This window comes from Neopsephotus bourkii, unplaced genomic scaffold (assembly GCF_033783945.1).
Source record: "Neopsephotus bourkii isolate Nb327-2 ecotype Australia unplaced genomic scaffold, CSIRO-AGI_Nbou_v1 NB_70, whole genome shotgun sequence".
Taxonomy (NCBI): Eukaryota; Metazoa; Chordata; class Aves; order Psittaciformes; family Psittacidae; genus Neopsephotus; species Neopsephotus bourkii.
In genome coordinates this window covers 89,688-116,541 of record NW_026900587.1, presented here as the reverse complement: position 1 = coordinate 116,541, position 26,854 = coordinate 89,688, and the positions used below count along the sequence as shown (strand labels likewise).

The following is a 26,854-nucleotide window of genomic DNA, read 5'->3' as shown; positions in this document are numbered from 1 at the left end:
GCCAATCAGGAGGCGTCCGCCGCTCGGGGCAACGATGGGGGGGCGCGCCCGGGGCGCACGTGGGGCCGCGGTCGGGGGACCAGGACCGGAGGGGTGGGGGGGGGGAACGGGAACAGGACCGGGACCGGAGGGTTCGGGTGGGGGGGGGGGCGGTGCGTCCGGTCGGCTCCGCTCTCTCCGTCCCGCCCCGCCGGGGCACTCCCCTCCGCCGCTCTCCCCCCGCCCCTCCGGGCCCTCCCCCCCGGTGTCACGGCGGCGCCCGCATTCGGGGCCGGGCACGGCGGAGGAAGGGAGGGAAGGAAGGAGACGGGAGCGGGCGAAGGAGCGACCGAGCGGCGGCCGCCCCAGCATGTGGCCCGCCCGCGCCGTGGCGGCATCGCGGCGGCGGCGGCGGCGGCGGGCAGGTGCGCGGCCGCTGAAGCGGAGCGGGGGGGCGTAGGGGCGGGGAGCCGCCGCCGCCGCCGCCGCCCTCGCCCGGGCGCTGTCAGGTGCGTGCCGCCCGCCAGCATGGCTCCGCCGCGCCGCCGGACTTAGCGCCGGGCCGCCCGCCCCTCCGCCTCTCCCCGCCCAGGTGCCCCCAGCGCCGCCCGGCCCCCGGAGGGCGCCGGTTCCCGGCCGAGGATGCCGCCCGCCGCCGGTCGCACCGGTGCATCTGTTGCTGCTTGACCGAGCCGACAGCCCCCGGTGCAGCGTCCGCCGATGGATGCGGCAGCCCCCGCGCCCTGCCCGCCCGCCGCTGCCGCTGCCGCCGCCGTGCCGGGAACGACTCCGGAGCTCCGCGGCCGGTAAAAAAAACCAACAAACCATACAAACAAACGAGAGAAAAGACCCCAAACCGACCCAAACCCAGCCCGCTCCCCCCGCCTCGCCCGCCGCTGCTGGAGAGACCGATGGACATGCGGCACCCGCCCCGGCCCGCCGCTCCCGTTAACCTCCCGGTGTCCGGCGCGGAGCCGGGCAGAGCCGCCGCGTAGGGCGAGAGCGGCCGGACCCGGGGCTGCGGCCCCGCCGGGACCCGGCTCGGAGCGGCCCCTCCTCCCTCCTCCGCTCCACCCGAGCTCGGAGCCTTCTTCGCACTCTTCTTCCTCCCGTGTTTTGGGGGGTTTTTGGTTGTTTCTTCTTTTGTGTTTTTTTTTTCTTTAATTTTTTGTTTTTTGGTGGAAACCGACCGTAACTCGGGGAGGGGGCTGCCGGGGGGGGGGGGAGGGAGGGCGGGAGCGGCGGGGAGGGGACCATGGAAGAGAAGCTCCAGGCGCATCAGGTGGAGATCGACCCGGATTTCGAGCCGCAGAGCCGGCCCCGGTCCTGCACTTGGCCTCTCCCGCACCCCGACTTCGCGGCGGAGGAGGACGATGGGGCCGCGGCCTCGGGGGGACCCCCGGCGCGGGGGGCCGGTGGCGCGGAGGGGACCGAGAACACGGCGGCCCCGGCGGAGCGCAGAGCCGCCGCCGCTGCCCCCCCCCTGCCGCCTCCCGGCGCGGACGTGGGGCAGCTCCGCAAGGCCAAGACCTCCCGGAGGAACGCCTGGGGCAACCTCTCCTACGCCGACCTCATCACCAAAGCCATCGAGAGCTCGCCCGAGAAGCGCCTCACGCTCTCGCAGATCTACGACTGGATGGTGCGATACGTCCCCTACTTTAAGGATAAAGGAGACAGCAACAGCTCCGCCGGATGGAAGGTACCTGACCCCTCTCACCCCATCCCCGGCCCAACTTTCCTCTCCGCTTCCCAACGCGTGGATGCTTCCCCCTGCGCAACCGGAGCTTTGCCCCTGGCTGAGGGGGGTGGTGTGGTGTGGTGTGGTGTGGTGTGGGTTTGGGGGATCCCCGCTTGGATGAGGGCTTGGTTAAGTTTCGGGGGCAGCCGGCGCCTCGTGGTGCTGTGTGTTGGAAGCGGGGTGAGCTGGTGCCCGCTTCCCCCGCCGGCCTGGGGCCGAGCTGAGCGATGGGTCGCGGTGTGCGAGCACCGGGGGACGGCGAGTGACGGTCCCAGCACCATCACGGTGACCCGAGGTCCCTGCCCTCCGGTGTCGCGTCCGAGCACATGTCTCCGGGCTGGCTTCCCCCAGTGTGCCCCGTCCCGTCCCGTCCCCCCGTCTCATCCCCACCATCCCGGCGGGCACGCAGGCACCACGCGGTCCCCCGCTGGCTCCATGCTGGCATTCCCGGCTCTGTTCCCGGTTGGCACAGCACCGTGGGCTGGTTGGAAATCCCTAGCGCGGGCAGTGATTCCCCCCTCTCACTCCGGGATGCAGCGCGCTGACTGTCCTAGCACTGAGGGTGCTGAGTCCTAGGGGGTCACGCTGGCTCCTGCCCCTCTGGCTAACGCTCGCCCGGGAAGGGGGAAGAGATCCCTGTGTCCAGATGGTGTCAGTAAAAAGGAGCCGGTTTCTCTTAAGCCCTCCCCTAAGCCCTGTCACCTCCAGTGTGATTAGTGTGTAACGAGGCTTTGGAGGCTCTGGTACCAACCCTGGCTCTGGCACGGCGTGTCCTGGCCGTGGGGGTCCTTCTCGCTTGCAGACGGGGCTATTTCGGGGCAGGGAGCCTGGATTCTGTCCATGGCACCGGTGGCCGGGCCATGGGAGCTGGTTTTGCATGGAGCTGGGCATTCTCTCTGCTCTGCCCTGCTCCTGATGGGGAGGTAGCGGCAACCGGTGTCCCCCCAGTGTTGAGAGTCACTGGGGCAGGGTTTGGGGGCTGTGGCGGTGGCAGGGGGTGGTTGTGGTGTGTGTGGGGCTCTCAACCCTCCGCCTGCAACGAGAGCTGTGTGGCCCGAGCATGTGCTGGGCGTGAAGGGGCTCCCCGAGGCTGTGGACTATGGGGGACGTGTGCTGATGGGAGCTGGGATGTGTTTCGTCAGGGCTGGGATGAGGAGCAAAGGGATTCCCAAGCAGCTCCGTGTGCGTTGCTGGAGGCTTCGTTGTGTGTGGTGTGCAAAGGGGAGAGGGTCAGGGTCTGGCTGCTGCTGGCACGAAGGGGCATTTGCAGCAGCCGTGCAGGTGGGTGCATGGGTGCATTTGCATGGCTGCACCCTGGGATGGGATGCTCTCCATCTCCCAGCTGGAGTGGTGCTGGCACTGGGCTCAAACCTCCCATCCCAGCCCAGTGCCCCCCTTGGTGGGGCCGAGTGCTGCCCGGTGAAACACCAGGATGGTGCCCTCATGCTGCTGGTGCCTGATGCCATGCTGGCAGAGCAAGAAGCAGCATCCGGGGACCCCCTTTGCTTGGTGCCTTCATCAGACCCCTCCGTGCCAGGGGTTAAACACCTTCCCCATAGCCCCAGGTCCCTCCTGGCTGTCCCCCCTTGTGCCCCATGTGTGGCTGGCAGCTGAGGGAGCACCGGGGTGATGGCATCAATGCTGTGGCAAGGAGCTGCTGATGGAAGAACCCCTGGAGATGCTGGGTTCCTCTTGCCTCAGCCTGGGGGAAGCCCAGTGGGTTTGAAGCGTTTCATTCCCCAGTGCAGCGGTGTCGCAGCGTGGTCCTGGGTTATGGGCTGCTCCCTTAGCCTGCTGCTTCACAGCCTCCCTGTACTGGGAGTGCGGGTGATGGAGAGCTGGGAGCCCCAGCCGAGGGCACAGCACCCCATGGGGCATCCCATGGCTGTGTGGTGACTTCCCCAAACTCTGCTCTGCACTAGGGTCTGTTGCTGGGACCCCTTCCTGCATCCAGCCAGCCATGGGGATGCTGTGCCTGGCTGTGGTGTGTGATGTTCTATCAGGATACATTCCCCAAGCTGGGAACAGTTATCCCGTAGGGGAATGATACTGCACAGGGCGGGTGCATTTTGGGGTCTCCTTCCCACCAACCTGCGTCTTGCATGGCATGGTTTGATGGGGAGACAAACTGAGGGGCAAGCTCTAAACCCCTTGGCCGTGCTCAGCATCAGCACCAGGTCTAATGGGGTGTGAAGGTCTAATGCGTGCACATCGGGCTCGTGTTCTGGGCAATGCTGCCTCTTCCCGCTGCAGCGGGCACCCATTGACTGACAGCTCTGCTTAATTAGGGAGTTGTTATTTTATCAATTCCAAAGCGCTTGAAGTTTTCTGCTCCAGCTCCCGCTTCCCACTTGTTAATGGGAAACCAACACCCTCCGTCAGAAAGGCAGCGGCGCTGAAGGCGTTCTGAAGGTTTCTGCTTGCTCCGGTTTGACATCCAAAATATAACAATCAGGCACTCAGCTGGTGGATGCCTGTCTGCTGCGGCTCTGACAGCGCTGAAATCCTTAATTCCCAGCCCTCCCCTAATCCTCCTCCTCCTTTACATTGCTGGATGCTCCTGCGGTGGGGGGCCCATGGAGCTGGGAGCAGAGATACCCCCCCCAAAGTGCCACCATCCCTTTGCAGGGCAGGATGGAGATGAATTAGGGAGGGAGGAAAAGGGGTGGGAAGGGTGTTGGGGTGGGAGCATCTCATTGGTCAAAGGTTTGGGGGTTCCGGGGTGCTTCACCTCCCCATGGGGTGTGGAGAACCCTGAGCTCCGGCCAGGGGAGCAGGACCATGGTGGGACACAAGAAGCTTCCATTGGGGGAGCTGCTCCAGGCTCTGTGTGCTCCATCACTGGTGACCCCCTGCCCCGCTTGGATGGGGGCTCCTGCATCCAACTGGGATGCTGCCCGTGTGGCTGGAGAGGCTCCAAGCAGCACTGGGGCTGATGGGGGTGACTGTCCCCTTGCAGACGGCAGTGGGTGATGCTGCAGGGGGGTGATGGGGTGACACAGTCCCGGGGGTGTTGTGGCTTTGGGGTGCACAACCAGCGCGCTCCCATCGGCATGAGGGTGCTGCACGGCCCCGAGGGGGGGGCACGGCTGGGGCAGGGCTCTCCCGTTGGGGGGTTTGGGCTCTGCTCACGTATTCCCATCCTCTCCATATATGGAGAATTTTCCAGCAGCACGGAGAAGCCCGATGCTCCCTGGGGAGCTGCCGAGGGGCCGGGAGAGCCCGGGAGATCCTGAATGTCCCAGGGCTGGAGGAGCCCTTGAGGGGACTCCCCTGCTCCCATCCCTGCACATGCAGTGCCCCTGGGAACCCCTCCGACCCTTTCCCACAGCACCCATGGGATGCTGGGCTGGGGTCCATCACTCTTCATCATCCCAGGCCTGGAGCATGGGATTCCTCATCCATCCCCGACTTCCCACAGGGATGCAGAGCCCTCTTGCTGCCCATGAGCTGCTGGTGGCATCACTGTGAGGAGCCCCCGGGCTCTCTCCTCCTTCCCACCTCAGTTTTCTCCCTCCTTTTGGAGGTTTTTCCTCTTCCTTATAATTTATCCCCCCCCCCCCTTGTTCTGGAATCGCTTTTCATGCAGCGCTAACTGCTGAAGTAACACAAACCTGCTAAATGGTCCAGCTTTATGATAGCATAAAAATGATACTACAGCAGTGAGTGGGGCTTTATTAAACCCAAGGGAAAGGCTCCAAATGAACAGCTTGCTCTGCTCTCCGCTTCTCCCCCTAATCCCCCCCTTTATTTTTAATAACCACTGGAATAGAAGCTCCAGTTAAGGTCCTATGGACTACAAGAGCTCTCACAGCCTGTTGTTATCTCCATCCATCCTCTCGTGCGGGTCCGGGTCTTCATCCCTCTCTCCCTCCCTCCCGCCTGCCCGATGCTGGGATGCAAGATGCAGTGTCCTGGGCTGGAAATGCATTTCTTGCTGCTTGGGTTTGTATTTTAAAAGCCTTGTAAGTGTTTTGTGGGGATGCAGTGGGTCAGGCCAGGCGGGATGCGGGATCCTCATCGGGATGCTGTGGGAATGGGGGGTCCCATGGGTTTAGGGAGTGGGGTTGGACACCTCTCCCAGCGTGTCCTAGCAGAGGGAACATGCAGGAAGGGGATGAACCTCCCTTCCCCACCACTGCAGCAGGGTCTGGGTGCAGTCAGACCCCCAGCTCCAGGCAGCACCCTCCCTCCCTGGGTGCACCCCGAGCCCCATTGCTGCCATAGAACCAAGGAATGGTTTGGGTAAGCAGCCCATTGCTTCCCATGGCTCCTGCTGGGGGTGGCTGCTGTGTGCCGAGGTGAAAGGTGCTGTGGGTTAGAGCAGGACACACGGGAGCTCCATTTGGGCACCCTTGTGGTGTGGTGCCTGGGCCAGGAGCCAGGCAGGAGAGCTGGAACCCCAGCACAAAGCTTGCTTTCACCCACTGCGGGGATGAGGAGCAGGCAGCCAGCACTGGGACAGGACAAGCTGGCTGGTCCCTTCCCTCCCAGCAGGGATGCTCCAGCATCCCAAAGCATCCTGAGCTGTCACCCGTGGGTCTGGCTGGTGTCCAGTGCAGGGCAGGGTGATGGTGGGGTGTGTGTGGCTGGGGCCTGCTCTTTCAGGAAGGGTCTCATCTCCATCACCCTGCCCTTTGAGCACCCATGGCAGCAGGGAGGCTCCTGGGCTTTGCTGTCTGCTGCGGTTGGTGGCTCTTTGTACCCAGGGATGTGGCAGTGATGAGGGTGCTGAGGCGCTGGCACAGGGTGCCCAGAGAAGCTGTGGCTGCCCCATCCCTGGCAGTGCTCAAGGCCAGGTTGGACACAGGGGCTTGGAGCAAGCTGCTTTAGTAGAAAGGGTCCCTGTTCATGGCAGGGGTTGGAGCTGGAGGAGCTTTAAGCTCCCTTCAACCCAAACCCTTCTGCGGTGCAGCCTGGTTTGCTGCTCCTATGTGCCCTATGGGGCAGCGCTTAGGGATGGGTTCCGCTGCCCGGGTACCCCGATGCAGGCAGAGCCCTGCCTGTGCTGCAGGCAGCGGTGCATGGCTCAGCCTGCACATGTTCCCGTGCATGTGTGACACACGTGTGCCGGGCTCGCCACGTGTGCTCCCACGCGTGCCCGCGCATCGCAGCCGGATCCTTGGACATCTCCTGGGCTTGTGCTCCCCTGGGGCATGGGCTGGGGGCAGCGTGTCCTTGGGGCAGGGAGGGCACAGAGCGGCCTTGTTGTGGGGGGAGCCTGAGCTGGGGCAGGAGCAGCCGCCAGTGATGGATGGGAAGGGAAAAATACCCCAAACCCCATAGAAATGAAGCGGTAAAGCCAAGAAGAGCAGACAGGCGAGGGCTGTTGTTATGGGGCTGTTGCTGGGGGTGTTATGGGGCTGTTATGGGGCTGTATGGGCTGTTGGTGCGGGGCTGTGCTGTGCTGTCTGCAGCAGCCTGCAGGGCTCTCATTGCACAGGCCCATTTATAGACCGGATGCTTGGTTTTATCCATGTGAAGGTGATGCTCTGAGCTCCGGCTGGGTCAGTTCAGTGCCCCCATTCCCCTCCCCAAACTCCCTGATGTGGGGGTCCGGGTGCTCCCCCAAAGGCACATCCCTTGCCCATGGGCTGTGCTGCTGCCAGCACCCTGCCTGGAGCAGCCTTTGTGTCTCCCTGGGAGCCTGGCTCCAATCCCATGGGATTGGGAGGAGGCTGCAGCCGAGTCCATTGCTGGGGTGCGGAGGAGATGGGTGTTGTGGGGCTGTGCCTGCTCCGTTCCCACCTCAGTGCTGGGCGCCAGGGTGATCCCACTCGTAATCCAGTGGGAAAGTCTTGCAGTGCTGTGAATGGTGGCGCTGCTCCATCACCAAGGCACTGGTGACCGTGCCACCCTGGGGACCGCTGGCATCTCCTCCATCAGCCAGGCTGGCAGGGATATGGGATGCAGGTTCCTGCTCCTCGGGCTTGCTGGGCATCCCTGCAGCGCAGGCTGGACCAGCCACTGAGCCTGGTGCTCCCAGTGCCACGCACTGGTCCTGCTGCCTCCTCAGCCCTGGCCAAATGCCAGATGCAGGGATTCATCACCTCTATTGCTATTAGTTTCCCTTAGAACATATTACAAGGTGCCAGGAGGGGTTGGGTGCTCCTTGATGAGCAGCTTTGCCACCCGGAGTTGGGATGTGGGACCAGAGCTGGGTACCACAGGGCTAAGCCTGGATCCTGTTCCCCAACCCTCATCGCAAACCTTCCGAAGCCAAAGCGGAGCAGGGATGCTCCATGTGGCAGGCTGGGAGCTGTAATAGCTGTGATTAATCCCCCAGGAGCTGGAGCCACAGGAATGAAGCCTCGGGGTGCTCCTGTGTCCATCCCCTGTCCCCAGATGCCCTCTCGCCCGGGTTGGTGGCGTCAGCAGCATGCCACACTCTGGGATCTCCCTGTGTGCCTGGGATGTCTTTTGTCCTCTGCTGTCGCATGGTCCCTTTGCTGCTCCTCCTTCCCTGCCCTGGCTCAGCATCCCCTTCCCTTCGGATGGAGATGCTTTCAGCAGGAGCACTGAGGTTTGGGGACCCAAGGGTGGCATTTCTCCACTCATCCAGGCTCATTGCTGGTCCCTGTATCCCGCATCGTCTGCCCAAGCCAGTGGGAATAACCTCAGCGGAGCATCATTGGGCCATTCACTGTGATGAGTGCAACCAGGATGGCATAGGGCGGCCTCTCTGGGGTTATTCCTGGTCTGTGATCCCGGCCTGTGGGATGGGGGGGGCTGCCCACCATCCGCTCTGTACATGGGGAGGGAAGCAGGGCCCAGTGGGTACCATCAGCTCCATACTGGTGTGTGGATGCTGGTGGGAGCGGGCACCGCATCAGAGCGCACTGCGGTTCCGAGCATCCCTGGAGCCTGCCCAGGATCTCAGATGTGTTTGGTAGCGTGGGATTGGGAATGCCAAGAGGAACATCTAAGGCTGGCAGAGATTCAGAGACCATGCCATAGCAGTGGGTCCCCTGGCTGCTTCCCCCAGTGAGTGCAGGGCACTGGGATCCATCCCTATGACCATAGCAGTGAGTCCCCTGGCTGCTTCCCCCAGTGAGTGCAGGGCACTGGGATCCATCCCTATGACCATAGCAGTGGGTCCCCTGGCTGCTTCCCCCAGTGAGTGCAGGGCACTGGGATCCATCCCCATGACCATAGCAGTGGGTCCCCTGGCTGCTTCCCCCAGTGAGTGCAGGGCACTGGGATCCATCCCATCCCGCACTGGGAACTGGGTTTAAGGAGGATGGCAGCACTGGAATCCATCCCATCCCGCACTGGGAACTGGGTTTAAGGAGGATGGCGGCACTGGAATCCATCCCATCCCGCACTGGGAACTGGGTTTAAGGAGGATGGCGGCACTGGGATCCATCCCATCCCGCACTGGGAACTGGGTTTAAGGAGGATGGCGGCACTGGGATCCATCCCATCCTGTTGCTGGGAGCTGGGTTTAAGGAGGATGACGGCACTGGGATCCATCCCATCCCGCACTGGGAACTGGGTTTAAGGAGGATGGCGGCACTGGAATCCATCCCATCCCGCACTGGGAACTGGGTTTAAGGAGGATGATGACGGGCCAGCCCCTGCCTCCTCAGCACCATGCTGATGGATTCAGGCATCATCCTGCCCTCAACTCCTGCCCTAGGTGAGCAGAGGATGCGTGGGGTGATGCAGGGATGGAATTAACAGGCTTTTGGAGCGACAGCACCATAAATTTGGGCTTTTTTTGCTTCTGGAGGCTGTCAGAGCCAAGCCTGTCCCAGGGATGTAAGACAGCGTTTTATTGCTGCCTGCCTGATGCCTGTTCCCTTCTCCTCAGTGGCTGTGATTTATCTCTGCACTTTGCGCTGATTGGATTAGAAGTTTAAATGCTAAGGGTGCATAACAATATATTTTTCTTATTAATATTAAAAAATCATTATTGGATTTTTTTATAGTTCTGTTTTGAATTGAATCCCCTTGCTTGATTTATTCTCTCTCCCAGAGTAGAATTTAATGCTAATAGGAACAATCATTGCTTTGTTTTGAATCTTTGACTGTTTGGAAAACTTTCTCTGCAAAGGGAAATTACAGCATTATTAAGAGTCCATTAAAGGAGGGTTTGCCCATTCCTGGCTATTACCTGCGAGCTGGAGGGGGAACAAGAAAGCAAAGACAAAGAGGCTCTTTTGCAGGGCCTTGTCCTCACACCCTTCCCCAGGTGGAACACAGTTGTTGTGCCAATGATCATCACCTCTCTTCATAGAATCCCAGTCTGGTTTGGGTTGGAAGCGACCTTAAAGCTCATCCAATCCCAATCCATGGGCAGGGACCATGTCAGGTTTTGGGGTGCTTCAGATGCTGAGGGGATGTGACCCCACTATGCCATGGGGATGGGGTAAGGAGGTGCTGCCTCAGACCCCTATGGAGCTGTGGATGTGGATCCTTGTGTGCCGCATTGTGCTGTGCCATGCCAATGCCTGCTCAGAATGATCCATCCACCTCCCCACTGCTGCTGGCACAGCACCACAGGACACATTTATTATTAGCATTATTATATATGATATAATTTGTAATATAATATATTAATAATAGTAATTTTATTATACATTTTATATATTATGTATTTTATATATTATTATTAGAGGTGCTCCCCACCCCACCGGGCACATTTGGTACCCGCAGAGCATCCCTGCTTCCCTGTGTCCTTATGCGTCCTCCCATGTGCCGGACCTTGGAGCTGAGGTTTCCCTCACCCCATTCCTGGCCCGGCAGCACTGGGATCCTGGTGGGAGGATCTGCTTGCCCTCCCTGTGTGTTTTTTGGCTGACCCCCTCTTATTTCCCTCTATTCCAGAGCCAAGGAGTGGCTGCATCAGCACCGGGCTTCATGGCAGCAGCAGCTCTGTGCTGGGCTCATGTTGGTGCCTGTGGGCTTGGAGGTGGGGACATGGCAGGGGGGATATAGGGGGTACCCCTAGGATGTGCAGTGGGGTCCTGGCAGCTTCCTCTGTGCCATCCCCAGGAGGCAGGGATGCATCTCCATGTGTGGGGTGGAATCAAGGGGGTGACCCCACAGCTGGGGTTTATGGGGAGATGTGGGGTGCAGTGCTGTGAGATTTGGGGTGTGGGACTATGCAGTGTGGGGTGCTGGGCTGGGAAGTGTGGGTGCTGCAGCCACCGTGGGGCAGCAAGAGGAGACTGGTGGGCAGTGCTTGCAGTGGGGCCAAGCCTGGCACCCCAGAGCTCCCAGTTTGTCCAGCTCTGCAGGTCCAGGGCAGGGCCCCACGGCCACCCAGCCAAGCTGGCTCAGGTTGCTCAGGGTCCCCTCCATCCTCTCTGGGGCAGCCCCATGGTAGCACAGCCCCAGTGAGATGGGATTGGGCATGGCCTTGGTCCCTCTCTCTGCTCCTGGCACCAATCCTGCTCCTGCCTGCAGGGAGTGAGCAGAACCAGGGGCTCCTGTACTTATCATCACACTGAATAATTCATCACAGCAGAGGCTCCAGGAGAGCCTCTCCCTGCCCTGGCTCCGGCTCACCCAGAGAGCACCGGCTGGCTTTGGGGGACCATAAGTGCAGCCAGGCTGGCCGGGGTGCAGGGTGGGATGGGGAGATGCAGGGATGGAGAGATGCAGGGATGGAGGGATGTGGGGATGGGGGGATGCGGGGATGGAGGGATGCGGGGATGGAGGGATGCAGGGATGGAGGGATGCAGGGATGGAGGGATGCGGGGATGGAGGGATGCGGGGATGCAGGGATGGAGGGATGCAGGGATGGAGAGATGCGGGGATGGAGGGATGCAGGGATGGAGAGATGTGGGGATGGAGGGATGCAGGGATGGAGAGATGTGGGGATGGAGGGATGCGGGGATGGGGGGATGCGAGGATGGAGGGATGCAGGGATAGAGGGATGCAGGGATGGGGGAATGCGAGGATGGAGAGATGTGGGGATGGAAGGATGGGGGGTATCTGTCACCTTCAGCCTGGGGGAGGCAATGGGGGTGCATATTGATGTGTGTGACCCAGGGAGCAGCAGCATCCCCCCCATACTGCGTGCCTCAGTTTCCCCTTGTCGTGGTTCCATGGATGAGCAGGACTGTCAATGGGGCGTTTTGACCCCCCCATCTTTTCTGGGGAGGGGAGGGGGGATGTCTATGCACAAGCACCCAGCGCCCTGACCCCTGCAGGGCTGGGTTTGCCCCGGAGCCCATCCTTGCGGCATCCAGGCTGGGAGCAGCGAGGGGTTAAACGCAATAAAGCCGGTGTGAAACTTCCTGGCTGGGGAGCTGCAGGCACAAAGTGCATTTGTAGCCGCAAGTGGCCGCCTTGAAGAGGATCCAGATTTGTCTGGGAGCCGTCTGCTGCTAAAACCCTTTGATCCACTTACTTCTCCCCCGGGAGCTCCCCGCAGCTCTGGTGCTAATGCCCCCGCGGCGACAGGGGCTGAGCTGCCAGACGGATGCAGGGAAGACCCCGCTCCCGCTGCCAGGGGGGGAAAGATGGTGCCAGGAAAGAGGGGGGCACAAGAAAAAGGGGCTGGGGAGAGAGGAGCGGTGCCAGCAGGCGGCATCTGTGGGGTACTGGGGGTGGGAGTGGGTTTGGCTGGTTCCTGGCTGTGGATAGGGATGGGGGGGATGGAAGGATGAAGGGATGGAGGCAGGGGGGATGTAAGGATGTAGAAATGGGGGGATGAAAGGATGGAGAAATGGGGGGATGAAAGGATGGAGGAATGGGGGGATGAAAGGATGGAGAAATGGAGGGGTGAAAGGATGGAGAAATGGGGGGTTGAAAGGATGGAGGATGGAGAAATGAGGGGATGAAAGGATGGAGCATGGAGAAATGGGGGGACAAAAGGATGGAGGATGGAGAAATGAGGGGATGAAAAGATGGAGAAATGAGGGGATGAAAGGATGGAGAAATGGGGGGACAAAAGGATGGAGGATGGAGAAATGAGGGGATGAAAAGATGGAGAAATGAGGGGATGAAAGGATGGAGAAATGGGGGGATGAAAGGATGGAGGATGGAGAAATGAGGGGATGAAAGGATGGAGAAATGGGGGAGATGAAGGGATGGAGGATGGAGAAATGAGGGGATGAAAGGATGGAGAAATGAGGGGATGAAAGGATGGAGGAATGGAGAAATGGGGGGGATGGAGGGGTTGAGGAAGCATCATTGGGTGTTTGCCATGATGCCAGGGGTTGGTGGTGCTGTCATGGGGAGGGACTTAGGGGTCCCATCCCCATGGCTGCCCCATGTGCACAGCTCAGTGTGTGCTGTACCACCCAACAGCCAGATCCAGGGGTGATTCTGGGGGTGATGAGGGTCCAGAGCAGCTCTGCACCTCAATGTGTCCCTTCTACCTCCCTGCCATTCCCGGGGGCAGGATGCAGCACATGGCTGTAGGGATGCTCTTGGGGACACAGCTCATCCTCACCCTGCACTGCCCCACAGCCTGGGTTGTGGGGCAGGACCGGCCTCATGCTCAGCTGTGCCCGAGCGTTTGGGGTTGATCCTAATGTATTTGTACCCGTTCCCAGTGTGTGTGGCATTGGCATCCCTGTGCCAAGCCAGCGGGCATGGGGGTGGCTGTTTGGATCAGTGAAGGTTTGGGGTGTGGGGAGCTGGCTTGTGAGTCCATTGGGCAGTGTTTGCCGGTGGGGAGGGGTTTTCCACAATGGAAAAGCAGATTTGGGTCAGCCAAATTCCCCCAGATAGAAGGGGAAGGCTGGGGATGGGCAGTGCTGGGCGGGCAGGAGCCGGCTCCCTGGGCTGCAAGGACATGGGGGCAGTTGTAAGGGAATGTTTGAAGAGGAGAAGCTCAAACAAGCGGCTGTATTGGACTCAGAAACCTGTTTTCCAGCGGGTGTTAGGATGCTGTGGCTGCCCCATCCCTGGCAGTGCTCAAGTCCAGGTTGGATGGGGCTTGGAGCAACCTGCTCTAGTGGAAGGTGTCCCTGCCTGTTGGAACTGGATGAGCTTTAAGGTCCCTTCCAACCCAAACCATTATGAGATTCTAAGCTGGGTTGCAGCCCTGTGGCTGTGGGTGTCCCAGTTAGCAGCAGTGGCAGTGAGACAGCATCAGTGTGGGGAGCAACGGGTCTTTGTGGTGCTGAGCCCTGCGAGGGGGAGACATCCACATGGGCTGTACCCAGAGCGACTTAATGGATCTGTGCTGCAAGTGTGTCCATGGAGCAGGATGAGGCCATGGGCAGGAGAAGGGGCTCAATATCCACCTCCCTCCTCGGGGCTGACAGAGGTGCTCTGGAGGGTACCAGCTCCCGGATGCTGCTGGGTTGCCCTATGGGGACACCATTGCCTCCCCTGCTGCCCTACTGGTGATGGAGAAAGCCATGGGGATGGTGGCAGAGCCAGGGGGTGGTCAGGGGCGAGGGATGCGAGGGATGGCTCCCGGAGGGTCCGAAGGGGTGGGCTGGAGGTGTGCGGGGAGGCGAGGATGAGGGGGGAGAACCGAACAAAAGCTGCATTGAGCGGCAGCGCCCGGCCGCCAGCGGAGCAGGAGCGGGGCCAGGAAAAACAGGGCCTGGAGCAGGGAGCAAGCACATCGTGTCCCTGGCTGCGGCCGCGGGGCCGCGGTACATTCTGGAGCGCAGGAAGCTGGCGCGGGGCTGCATCAGCGCAGGGGATGGGGGACAACGAAGTGGGGGGGTCCCTGCAGTGCTGCGCTCCCCCGGCTGCATCAACAGCGTGGGGTGATGGGGATGTGCTGAGCCTGGCTGGACCCGCTCGCTATGGGGAGGGATCAGAGGCTCCTCGCTGTGGGTCAGTGCTGGAGGAGATGGGGTTTGGAAGAGTGTGGGGGGGGAATGGGACCGGCTGCAGACAGAGAGCGGGCGCCGTGCCCAGGAATTCGGGATGGTTTTCAGGCTGCGCTGCCCGGGCAGCAGTGTCTAATGCAATTACAGCTCCGTGTCACGGAGCAGGGGGAGCGGGGAGGGGATGGCTGAAGGGTTGCCAGATCCCCTGGGATACAGCCCGGATGGGGGGGTCCCGTCCTCCCTCCACCTCAGGACACTGGGCATGCGGTGACACCCAAGGGGGCACCCATGGCACAGGGACCCCATGGAGCTGCTGGAAGTGCCCCCCCACTCCTTCAAATGAGGAGGGATTGAGGCATGACCCAGGTGGTTGAGCCCCTCCAGGTGATGGGAGCAGCTGCCTTCCCACGGTGATCATGGGGTCATGGAATCCAGCCTGGTTTGGGTTGGAAGGGACCTTAAAGCTCATCCAGTTCCAACCCCCTGCCATGGGCAGGGGCAGCTTCCACTGGAGCAGGCGTCTGCAGCAGTGACCGGTTGAGCCCAGCAGGGTGGAGGTTGGCTCCAGAGAGACTCATGGCATTGGATGGAGCAGCCTGAGGAGAAGGACTTGGGGTGTTGGTCAATGGGAAGCTCCCCATGACCCAGCTTCAGTGAGCGCTTGAGCCCAGAACCCCCCCGTGTGCTGGGTGCACCCCCAGAGGGTGAGCATCAGCTCAGGGAGGGGATCCTGTCCCTCTGCTGTGCTCTGGGGAGACCCCCCTGCAGCCCTGATCCAGCTCTGGGGCAGCAGCACAAGAGGGACCTGGAGCTGCTGGAGCGAGGCCAGAGGAGGCCATGGAGATGCTGCGAGGGCTGGAGCAGCTCTGCTCTGGAGCCAGGCTGAGAGAGCTGGGCTGGGGCAGCCTGGAGAAGAGAAGGCTCCTGAAGGGGAGACCTTAGAGCAGCTCCAGTGCCTAAAGGGGCTGCAGGAAAGCTGGAGAGGGGCTTGGGACAAGGGCCTGTAGGGACAGGCCAAGGGGAATGGCTTGAACCTGCCCGAGGGGAGACTGAGCTGAGCTCTTAGGCAGAAGCTCTTCCCTGTGAGGGTGCTGAGGCGCTGGCACAGGGTGCCCAGAGAAGCTGTGGCTGCCCCATCCCTGGCAGTGCTCAAGGCCAGGTTGGACACAGGGGCTTGGAGCAAGCTGCTCCAGTGGAAGGGGTCCCTGCCCGTGGCAGGGGTTGGAGCTGGAGGAGCTTTAAGGTCCCTCCAACACAAAGCAGTGTTCTATGAACAGCATCCCGATGATGCTCATGGCATCACCACCCCTCTCCCAGTCAGTCCCTCTGGCACCCATTGCTGTGGGTCAGTGGCCCATGGGGCTGTGGTGGTGCTGGGCTCGATCCAGCTCCTCCCTCCAGCGGCAGCGGGATCGGCTGCTCCGACTGATGTAATCTTTACCATTAGAGGGAAAGCTGCTCTGCCGGGGGTTGTGAGCTCCCTCGGGACAGCAGGAGGGGAGCTGTTGTTCCTGTTGCTTTGCAGCATCCTTCAGGGAATCCGCTGCCTCCTGCCTGGGCTGTGGGTGGCTGCTGACCCCTGCTCAGCGCTGTCCTCACCCTGCATCCCGCATCTGCCCCCAGCAGTCCCCACTGTTCTCTGGTGTCTTATTCCCCCTGTTTCTGCTGGTTTTATACTGGGCTGGAAGCATCCCTGCCTGCCCCTTACCAGCTTGTGTGTGTTGAAGCGCAAGCCACAACAGTGGGTTGTGGCTTTCCTGCCACCCTGTGTGATCACACACGGTTGGGAGAGAGGGAGGACACCCTGCCCCGGGTGGTGCATCCCCGGTGGGGACAAGCAGCTGAGATTTAAAACCAGGAAAATCTGGGCCTTGGGAGGGGAATCTTGGGGCATCCCTGGTGCTTCTGAGCCCTCGGAGGGAAAAGCAGACTCTGATGAATCCAAAGGCATCCCAGGGGTGCTGCTCCCCAGAGAGGGATCGCTGCCAGCCCCATGGTAGAGCCCTCAAGGATGGGCTGGGGAGCTGCAGGCAGGGGAACAGAGCCCTGGGCATTGCTATAGGGAGGCAAAGGCAGTGGGCAGCAGCGGGGGGACAGCAGAGCAGCCCCAGGTTGGGTGGCAATGTCCCCAAGGGATGTCCCCTCCTCCTGTGGGCCCCCATTGCCCACTCCAGGGCACCCAGTGCAGGAGGAGGAGGCAGAGGATGCCGGGTGCAGCCCCGCTCCATCACCCCAGGTTACCTGCAGGATGTCGCCCGTCGTTGCCCTGGCAACAGCGATGGCATCCCGAACACCTCGGGCAGAGTTTCCCTGCATCCCTGCGATGTCATCACCGTTTCCCGGGTAACCCAGCATCCGGCTCCGGCAGGCAGGTAGAGGAGGACCTCAGCTTCCCACTGCCTCCTGCTGTGCTCGGCTGCCCACTACCAGGAATGAGAGCACCGGGTGGTGGCCTTGGGTGGCTGTGGACGAGCCTAGAGACAAGGCTTGGGGTTGCCCTTAGTGGGCCCAGGGATTGGAAGATGAGGCAAACAGCCCAGCAGCTTTGGTTGGAGCAGGGAGCCCTGCCTGCCACACACTGCCCAGTCCATCCTGAAGGTGCCTCCTGGGTCTGGCTGGTGTTGAGGACCCCAGTGAATGGGTGCTTGAGGGCAGGGGGAGAGGCAGCTTGTGTCCCACCCCATCCTGCACAAAGGGCTTGTGGGGAGTTGGTGTTCCCAAGGGCCCAATAGCCAAAGGAGGTTGGGAAGTGTCCAGGACAACTGGTAATTCACTTTCCTGGTCACCTTTGAGCAATGGGTCTTGGAGGAGGTGCTCACCTCTGGCCCCAGCCCAGGCATCAGGATGAGGGGCGATTTGGATGCAGCTCTGTGGCTGTGCTCACCTGCAGGGTGCCATCACATCCATGCAACTCTATGGGGTGATGCGAGCAGTGTCACCAGTGCCTTCCTCTGCTGCAGGAGCAGGAGTGTGTGACAGGAGAGGTGGGTGACAGCCGGGCAGGGCTGTGTGACTGACCTGGCTCTGGTTGAGGTCTCCAGCCCTGGGGTGATGGATTCTCTTTCACCCTTCCCTTTGGGAAAACAGAGCTGTTCCATCTCCCCTCCCAGAGCACGTTTGCTTTTGGTTCCTGTCCATCAAGTGGGAGACCCCAGGATCTCTCTGGCTTCAGTGGATGCTACATGGGGGACATCAGGGAGGGAGCCTTCTTCCCCTCCAGGACCCTCTCCTGCTCAGGACCCACCCCCAGCCACAAGCCCCTCTCACCAGGCAGAGCTGGCTCCTGGAACCATGGCTGTGGAGCCCCTCATTCCCTCTGCCACTGGCTCCTCTGTGCCTCAGTTTCCCAGTTTCAGTGGGAGCAGCATCCCTCCTACCCTGTGGTGACCTGGCTGTGACTGTGGCTATGAGCTGGGGGGACTCCACAATGTGATGCGGTGATGTCGCATAGGATGCTCGGGGGAAGAGGGCTCTGGTTGTGTCCCCCCCCTGTGTCTGGCTGTGTCTCCCAGCAGGGTCTGTGTGTGGCTGGGGACTGAGTGATGCTGGTGTGGAGCAGCCCTGGGGTGCTCAGCATGGGGACAGGCAGGGCTTGGGAGCTAAATGGGACCTGAGGAGCAGGGATGCAGCTGCTGGCGGTGTTTGGCTGCGGTGCGAACCTGGTGTGGAGGAAATTGAACCCAGGGGAGACAAAATGCTGTAATTTCATGCAGAAATGACATGGCAGCTCTGTGTGATTTACTGCAGCTGCTCTGGGGTAATTAGAGCAGCACTGGGTAAGTGGCTGATAGTGGAGAGGGTCTTTCCAAGGCACCTCTCCTGCTCCTGCATGTTGGAGAGGGGTCTGGATGGGACCGGGGTGTTTTGTCCCCAGAAGCAGGGATGCTGGTGTCTCTCAGTGGGATACAGCCACCATGCAGAGCATCCAGAGGTATCCAGCATTGCTGCCTGAAGCTCCCATAGGATGCTGTGAAGGGGTTCACTGACTCCATGCTCACCCCATGCCCAGCACTTCCCTGCTGGTGCCAGCCCCACAGCCCACCCTCAGCATCTCCATGGAGCCGGGGATGAGCGGTGGGGTCTGGCACGGGTCCCCTGTGCCCGGCAGCACGGTGAGGTCCCCCCTGACGTGTGCCCAGTGCCCCCAGCACCTCCAGCTCTGCCACAGCCTGGGGAGAGCAGGCAGCACAGGACCAGAAGCTCTGACATGATTTCTCCTTTCAGTTCCTAAAAGAGGCCTATAGGAAAGATGGGAAGAGGCTTCTTAGCAGGGGCTGGTGAACGGGACAAACAGTGATGGGTTTAAACTAAAAGAGGGAGATTCAGGCTGGATGTGAGGAAGAAATTCATTGCAAGGATGGTGGTGAAGCGCTGGCTGTGGTGTTCACAGAATCCCAGACCCAGGGGATGGGTGCTCTGGGTGCTCCTTGGGCTCTCAGCAAGGTGCCCAGGGATGGGGACAAAGCAGGACCCGCCAGGGCAGGGAGGATGCTCCTGGGTTTGGAAAGGGCTACAATAAACGGGCTGCCATGGCAACGGCAGCACTCCCAGTGCAGAACTTGGCTGGAACCAGCTGTCTGGCAGCAGCCAGACCAGGGCCGGGATAGGGATGCTTGGCTGTGGCCGTTGCCCCTGCTTTGGGTCACTGTGCCATGGTGGGTGCCAAGCCATGGGTGAGACCCCTGCATGTCAAGGATGGGCATAAGGAGCCTCCTGATGGGGCTGAGCTGCCCTCTATTAGCTGCATTCTGTGCTGGGGTCTTACCCATGCCTTGGCACCCACTGTGATGTGGGGCTCTGTGTGCTGAGAGCTCTGGGGCTGCAGAGTGGAGATGTCCCATTGGCATCCCTTGGGCATAGGGCACTGCCTGGGGGGGCTGTGAGGAGCAGATTTGTGTTGGTCACATCACCAGTGGGTTTGGGAATCGCTTCCAGAGCTCACGGTCAGGAGGGAAGAGGCACCAGACTCAGCTGCCAAACCCACAGGGGTCAGACCCGCTGCGAGCTGGATGGCAAAGGTGGGTCAGGGCCAGCACAGAGTCAGGCAGGGGATGGGTTTCACCCTGGGGACCTATCCAGCAGTCACAGCACCCCTGTTTGTCCTGAAACCAGCCCAGAAGCCCAGGCAGCCACAGCCAGGCTCCTTCTGGATTGGGGCAAGTGAGTCTGGCACCAGGTTGGGGTCACAATGGCTGGTCCCATCTGGACCTTCTCCTTCAAGAGGGGTTTGGCTTGGCCACACCATGACCCAGCCCCAGGGATCTGCAGAGGTTTAGAGTGGGCAAGCACCATCCCCAGGCTGGCACATCCAGACCCTGCAGTGTGGGTTCCCAGCTCCACTCCTGCACCGCAGAGCATGGAGCTTGCTTTGCCCCATCCTTTGCCCCACAGCACCGTGGATTTGTGGGGCAGGGCAAGGCTGTGCGCAGTGCGTGGGGCTGCAGCTTGGGGTCCCCCGTTAGCCCCAATGCACGCCGAGGGGGGGGATTACCGGTTCCTAATGATGTGCGCACGGGCGCTGGTCGGAGATGCTCCGTGCTCCGCAGTGTCGGCCGCCGGATGCAGGGCGCTGCGCTGGGCTGGACCCGGCCCGACGCGCCGGTAATGGGCGTCTGGGTCAATTAACGGCCCGTCGGAGCGGCTCAGCTCCCGCCGTGCGCTGACCCGAACGCACCGAGCGAAGCCACCCGGGAGGGATGCGCTTGTGTGTGTGTGGGGGGGCACAGCCCCGGCTGCCCCAGCGGGAGGTGCCAGACAGGGCCCCGGGGGGCAGCGAGACTGCATGGGGCTGATGGGGGCCATAGGGCAGTGTGTGTGGGGCTGTGTCTGCTGGTCCATGCAGATAATGAGCCCGTTACCTGGGGGAGATTCACCCGCTGTTACCAGGAGGCAGCAGCGGCAGGGCCGCTAACGAGGCTCCGGCGGCATCGGGCGGCTCCGGGGTTAATTGGTGCTGATTTACTGCGCGCACGGAAGGATTGCAGCGATGGAGGCAACGTTCCCGGGGGCAGAGGCTGCAACAGCCTCGGTGGTGCCGCGTCCTGGGGGATGCTGTGCAGGGGTGCGCAGTCACCGGGGACACCCGCCAAAGGCATCGTGTTCAGTCATAGAACCACAGCATGGGTTGGGTGGAAGGGACCTTAAAGCTCATCCAGCTCCAAACCCTTCCACGGGCAGGGACCCCTTCCACTGGAGCAGCTTGCTCCAAGCCCCTGTGTCCAACCTGGCCTTGAGCACTGCCAGGGATGGGGCAGCCACAGCTTCTCTGGGCACCCTGTGCCAGCGCCTCAGCACCCTCACAGGGAAGAGCTTCTGCCTAAGAGCTCAGCTCAGTCTCCCCTCGGGCAGGTTCAAGCCATTCCCTTTGCCCTGTCCCTACAGGCCCTTGTCCTCTTGCTTGAACCATGCTTGTTTCCCCAACCCCATGCTCTCCTCAGGGCACACACGTCAATCCCACCCTTCCACTCCAAGGTTTGTGGGCACCCCAATGTCAGAGGAGAGACCCCCAGGGATTAGTAAAGTGCTCGGATCCTGCACCTTTGTGCCTGGCATCGATGCCCATCTCGGGCTCCAGCAGCACGCACCCCTTGGCCACAGCCTCACCAGACAGCATCTGTCGGGCAGGAGGACAGGGGAACCAGGGAGAGCTCCCAGGGAGCAGCAGCATCATCAGCATCCTCATCCTCTGCCAGATGCAGATTGATAGTCGAGTCACTCCTGCAGACAATGGGGTCCGGCTAATCCTTTTACAATGGGACTAATTGCTAATCAGACCGATTTCACACTGCCGGCTCCCCTGACAATGAGGCACCGTGGAGAAGGGCTCCTGGGGGGGTGAGGAGGCTCCGTGGGTGCCCACAGCTCTCAGCAGCCCCCCCCCATCCCCATTCCAGGCCCTGCAGCAGGGCCAGCCCTGCCAGATGGGCACTGGGATGGTATTTGAGGTCTTCCTGGTTGGCAAAGCCTCCAGCAGGGGCTGGCAGGGGCTCCAGTCTCATCCTCCATTGGGATTAACCATGGCTTGGATCCCTGCTGCCATCTCCAGCCCTTGTCTCCATTACCCAGAGCATCCCCTGCCCCTCTGCAGAGCCCAAAGTGGTGGATGTTGTCCCTTGGCACCATCTGGATGCACAATGGGGACCGGTGCTCCTTGTCCTGTGCAGCTTGGGTACCACAGGGCTGCAGTGCTGCGTGGGGATGGGATGCTGGAGGGTCTCTCTGCTTTGGTGGGAGATGTTGGAGCAGGGCGATGAACAGGGCAGGGGTGACGTGGGGGCAGATGGGGACATGGAGGGAGACCCAGTGAAGGTGCAGGTTGCTATGAGAAGTGATGTAGGCTTTGGGTATGGGGCTTACGGCATCATGGGACTGGTACCTGCTCCCCCTGCACCCTGCCATAATCTGCTAGACCCCTGCCAAGGCAGCTGCTGTCAGCGAGGTTGTGCCAAGACCTGATGTCCCATGCACATCACCCCATGCCAGGGGCTGAGCCCCACATCCTGGGCCCTGTGATCATCCATGGCTCCCTGCCAGCTTGGTGCTGGGTGCTGTGGGATGCGGATGCTGTGTGCTGTAGGATGCTGTGTGCTGTAGGATGCTGGGTGCTGTAGGATGCTGGGTGCTGTAGGATGCTGTGTGCTGTAGGATGCTGTGTGCTGTGGGATGCTGGGTGCTGTGGGATGCTGGGTGCTGTAGGATGCTGTGTGCTGTAGGATGCTGTGTGTGTTGTGGGATGCCGTGTGCTGTAGGATGCTGTGTGCTGTGGGATGCTGTGTGTGCTGTGGGATGCCGTGTGCTGTAGGATGCTGTGTGTGTTGTGGGATGCCGTGTGCTGTGGGATGCTGTGTGCTGTGGGATGCTGTGTGTGCTGTGGGATGCTGGGTGCTGTAGGATGCTGTGTGCTGTGGGATGCTGGGTGCTGTGGGATGCTGGGTGCTGTAGGATGCTGTGTGCTGTAGGATGCTGTGTGTGTTGTGGGATGCCGTGTGCTGTAGGATGCTGTGTGCTGTGGGATGCTGTGTGTGCTGTGGGATGCCGTGTGCTGTAGGATGCTGTGTGTGTTGTGGGATGCCGTGTGCTGTGGGATGCTGTGTGCTGTGGGATGCTGTGTGTGCTGTGGGATGCTGGGTGCTGTAGGATGCTGTGTGCTGTGGGATGCTGTGTGCTGTGGGATGCTGGGTGCTGTAGGATGCTGTGTGCTGTGGGATGCTGTGTGCTGTAGGATGCTGTGTGCTGTAGGATGCTGTGTGCTGTGGGATGCTGTGTGCTGTAGGATGCCATGTGCTGTGGGATGCTGGGTGCTGTAGGATGCTGGGTGCTGTAGGATGCTGTATGCTGTGGGATGCTGTGTGCTGTGGGATGCTGTGTGCTGTGGGATGCTGTGTGCTGTGGGATGCCGGGTGCTGGTGGGGGTGCTGGTGTGCTGGTGGGTGAAGCAGGTCCCTGCCTGCCTGGTGTTAACAAGCTCCTGGCCCGCCCCTTTACAGCCCATTGCCCTGTGCCTGCGCCCTGAGCCATGGCCAGCCGAGCTCCTCGGGGTGCTAATGAGGAGAGAGCCGGGCTCACTGCGCCTTGCTCTTAATTGCTGCTGTCTTTTGGCTCTTAATGAAGCTCGGCTGCACAAGAGGCAGCAGCGCACCCTGCTCCTCTCCCTCGGGCAGCCTGACCCCCTGGGGCCGGGGGATGCTGCTGGGTGCCCTGTGCTGGAGCTGCGGAGTGGGAGGAAGCACCGTGATGAATGTCATCCCCATCCAGCCATGGCATTCCCAACCCCCAGACACCGTTCCCTCCCTCCATGCTCTGCACAGCAGCTTGGTCCCAGCCATGGAGGGCTGCAGCATCACCTGCATCCTGGGATGCAGCATCACCTGCATCCTGGGATGAGCAGACCCAAGGAGCACGGGCAGGAAGGGATGGGGACCATACCAGGTGATGGCCATGGGCTCTGCTTGTGCCCCACGGTTTGGTAGTGCAGAATGGAGTTTAGGCTGTGCTGTGGCTCAATGGAGAGGTGTTGGTGAGTCAAGGATCGCTCTCCCCACCTGAAGGCGCTGAGCATCGGCACGGGCATCGTGTGTCCCGGCCTGTTCCATGAGCTGCTCCCTGTCCCCCAACCCAGCAGCGCAGGAAGGGGTTAACGGCCAGCCCATACCTGCAGTTGCATTTTAAAGATGTGAAATTAAAGCCCGTAATTTATTCTCCCCACACACGAAGGAGCAATTAGTTCTAAACACGGCTTAATCAGTCAGCGCGAGATTGATTTCTGTAGACTTGGATTTGGTGGCTGCTGGCGAGGAGCCAGCCTGGGAGCAATCTCCAAATAAATGAAGTGCAGAGAAGTAAGCCATTGCATAATATGATAGATGAGGCTGGAGCGCACTCGCCTCTTCATTAGTATTCCGCTGTACACCGCCAGCAGCACCAAACTTTCTCCCCAGAACCTTGGCTTCTTCCCCTTCCCCATCCCTCAGCTCCTCCTGCTCCCTCCAGTAGTCACCAACCAGCCCCGAGCCCTGTACACCCAGGACTGATGCTCGTCTTTGGGTGCTGTGGCTTGTGTTTCCCTTCTAGACCATAGGGAAACTGAGGCATGGGGAGCTGGGGTGGCATCCCATGAACTGCAGCTCAGCAGCAAGAGATGTCATAGAATCAATCCCAGCCTGGTTTGGGTTGGAAGGGACCTTAAGTTGATCCAGCTCCAACCCCTGCCACGGGCAGGGACCCCTTCCACTGGAGCAGCTTGCTCCAAGCCCCTGTGTCCAACCTGGCCTTGAGCACTGCCAGGGATGGGGCAGCCACAGCTTCTCTGGGCACCCTGTGCCAGCGCCTCAGCACCCTCACAGGGAAGAGCTTCTGCCTAAGAGCTCAGCTCAGTCTCTCCTCGGGCAGGTTCAAGCCATTCCCCTTGGCCTGTCCCTACAGGCCCTTGTCCCAAGCCCCTCTCCAGGTTTCCTGCAGCCCCTTTAGGCACTGGAGCTGCTCTAAGGTCTCCCCTTCAGGAGCCTTCTCTTCTCCAGGCGGCCCCAGCCCAGCTCTCTCAGCCTGGCTCCAGAGCAGAGCAGCATCTCCATGGCCTCCTCTGGACTCAGCGCATGTACTAAAGACCCCTCACTCCCTGCCATGACAACGATGTCTCTAACAATAGGTAGCTGGTAGATGCAGCTATGGTCCATGACCTGTGGGCTCCTGAATGTGAAATACTGGCTGTGCTGTGGGATAGACCCACCAGATGAGCCCCCTGAGCCCCTATACCCATCCCAGGGGATGGAGCCCAGGTCCCCCATGATGCCCCATGTACCCCCCATCCCTGCAGGCATTCCCCTCCCGCCTGTGCCTCGGCAGCCGCCGCTGACCGTGCCTCTGTCCTTGCTGTCCCTGCAGAACTCCATCCGGCACAACCTGTCCCTGCACACCCGCTTCATCCGCGTGCAGAACGAGGGCACGGGCAAGAGCTCCTGGTGGATGCTGAACCCGGAGGGCGGCAAGACCGGGAAGACGCCGCGCCGGCGGGCGGTCTCCATGGACAACAACAGCAAGTTCCTGCGCATCAAGGGCAAGGCCAGCAAGAAGAAGCAGCTGCAGGTGACGCAGGAGCGCGGGGAGGACAGTCCTTCATCCCAGCAAGCCAAGTGGTCGGAGAGCCCCGCGTCCCACGCCAGCGATGAGTACGATGCCTGGGCGGACTTCAGGACACGGGCCAACTCCACGGCCAGCACGCTGAGCGGGCGCCTCTCGCCCATCATGTCCAACCACGAGCCGGATGAGCTGGAGGAGGATGATGGAACCCCTTCCTCTCCGCTGATGTACCCCAGCCCCTCCAGCACCATGTCTCCTTCCCTCAACACCCGCTGCTCCGTGGAGCTGCCCCGGCTCACCGACCTGACCGGCACCATCAGCCTGAACGAGAGCCTCGGGGAGAGCATGCTGGAGGACCTGCAGGATGGATACACCATGAGCCCCTCGCAGCAGCTCCCCCCGGCCGCCCTGCGGCAGCGGAGCTCCAGTTTCACCTTCAACTCCAAGTGCTCCACCATGGGTGCTGCCACCAACACCTACTGCGGGACCATCTACAGCCAGCCGGCCATGAGCCTCATGCGGCGCCTGCCCATGCAGACCATCCAGGAGAACAAGCAAGCCACCTTCTCGCCCGTCAGCTCCTACAGGAACGCCTCGCTGCAGGACCTGCTCTCCTCCATCTCCTACGCGCACAAGGAGAGCATGGTCCCGGGGGACCTGCCCCTGCCGCAGGCCAGCCCCATGGTGCCGGCCCGTGGCCACAGACACAACCCGCTGCTCTGCGGGAGCGGGGAGCAGGGTTTGTCCTCGTACCCGTCCCACTCGGGCTCTCTCATGAAGAGCAATGCTTTGTACCACCCGTCACCAGCCGGTCACCACCCTGCGGTCAACACCAGTGCCTTAGCTAATCCTGTCAGCCTTATGAGCTTGCCCAGTGACACGTGCAGCATGACGGCCATGCCGCACCACGGGCATCTGCATTCCTACGCTAATAACCAAGGGGCACACATGAGCTTGCTGGATTCGCTGCAGGGCCCCTACCCGGGGGCTGTCCATCCCCCCGTGTTGGGCCAAGACAGGTTCCCAGCAGACCTGGACCTGGACATGTTCAACGGGAGCCTGGAGTGCGACGTGGAGTCCATCATCCTGAATGACTTTATGGACAGCGATGAGATGGACTTCAACTTCGACTCGGCTCTCCCGCCGCAGAACGGGCTCAATGTGCCCACGCTGCCCGGGGGCCCGCAGCCCACGAACCAGAGCTGGGTGCCTGGGTGATGCTCACCCCAGGGTGGGGGGCTTGCCACCGAGAAGCCACGAGGGGAACCTTGAGACTAACTTCATTTGGGTTTTCTTTTCCTTTTCTCTTCTGCCTTTGTTTGTGAAGATGGGCTTAGAGCCGTCCGTCTGAGCTTGAGGTCGAACACAAAACACAAACCCTAGGGTCAAATATTGAGCCCCCAGCCCAAAAATGTGCCCAATCTGCTGAGTCCTCCCATGAGCATCCTCTGGAGGATGCAGGGGCAGGCAGCCAGGAGAGGCAACCGGAGTCAGGCGGGTCCAGGGAGGGGGAAGCAGGAAGGGAAAACCTTTCCAGACAGTCCCAGTGCCCCGCTGGGATGGTACCAGTTTGGTTTGGGCTTGGGCTGGGTGATGGAGCGGTGATGGCTGGTGGCATGGGAACCCCCCTTCGGAAAGGGACCCTTTGCTCTGAGCCCCCTTGAGAAACGAGTCCTCTGAGTACAAGTGTCAGGAGCAGGGACCCTGCCCCATGGCATGGGGGGGGGTCCTCACCCCTAGATCCCAGTGGAGATCGGAGCTCTGCCAAGCCCCATGCCCAGGCCACCTCAATGGCTCCAAGCAGTGAGTAAGG

The 26,854-nt window shown here is 61.1% G+C and overlaps 1 protein-coding gene across 1 annotated transcript; it reads left to right on the top strand.

Moving 5' to 3' along the window:
- Window positions 1-1,209: 1,209 nt before the first annotated feature.
- On the top strand, window positions 1,210-26,854 carry FOXO6 (forkhead box O6). The gene is made up of 2 exons (XM_061353500.1): window positions 1,210-1,678; window positions 24,847-26,854. The coding sequence occupies exons 1-2, from the start codon at window positions 1,235-1,237 to the stop codon at window positions 26,257-26,259; spliced, it is 1,857 nt and encodes a 618-aa protein (XP_061209484.1). The 5' UTR covers window positions 1,210-1,234; the 3' UTR covers window positions 26,260-26,854.

Bases quoted from the DNA above. Each gene is read 5' to 3' on its own strand.
- FOXO6 (XM_061353500.1), top strand. From the start codon at position 1,235: ATGGAAGAGAAGCTCCAGGCGCATCAGGTGGAGATCGACCCGGATTTC. The intron at 1,679-24,846 runs GTACCTGACCCC...CTGTCCCTGCAG, and splicing joins ACAGCTCCGCCGGATGGAAG to AACTCCATCCGGCACAACCT.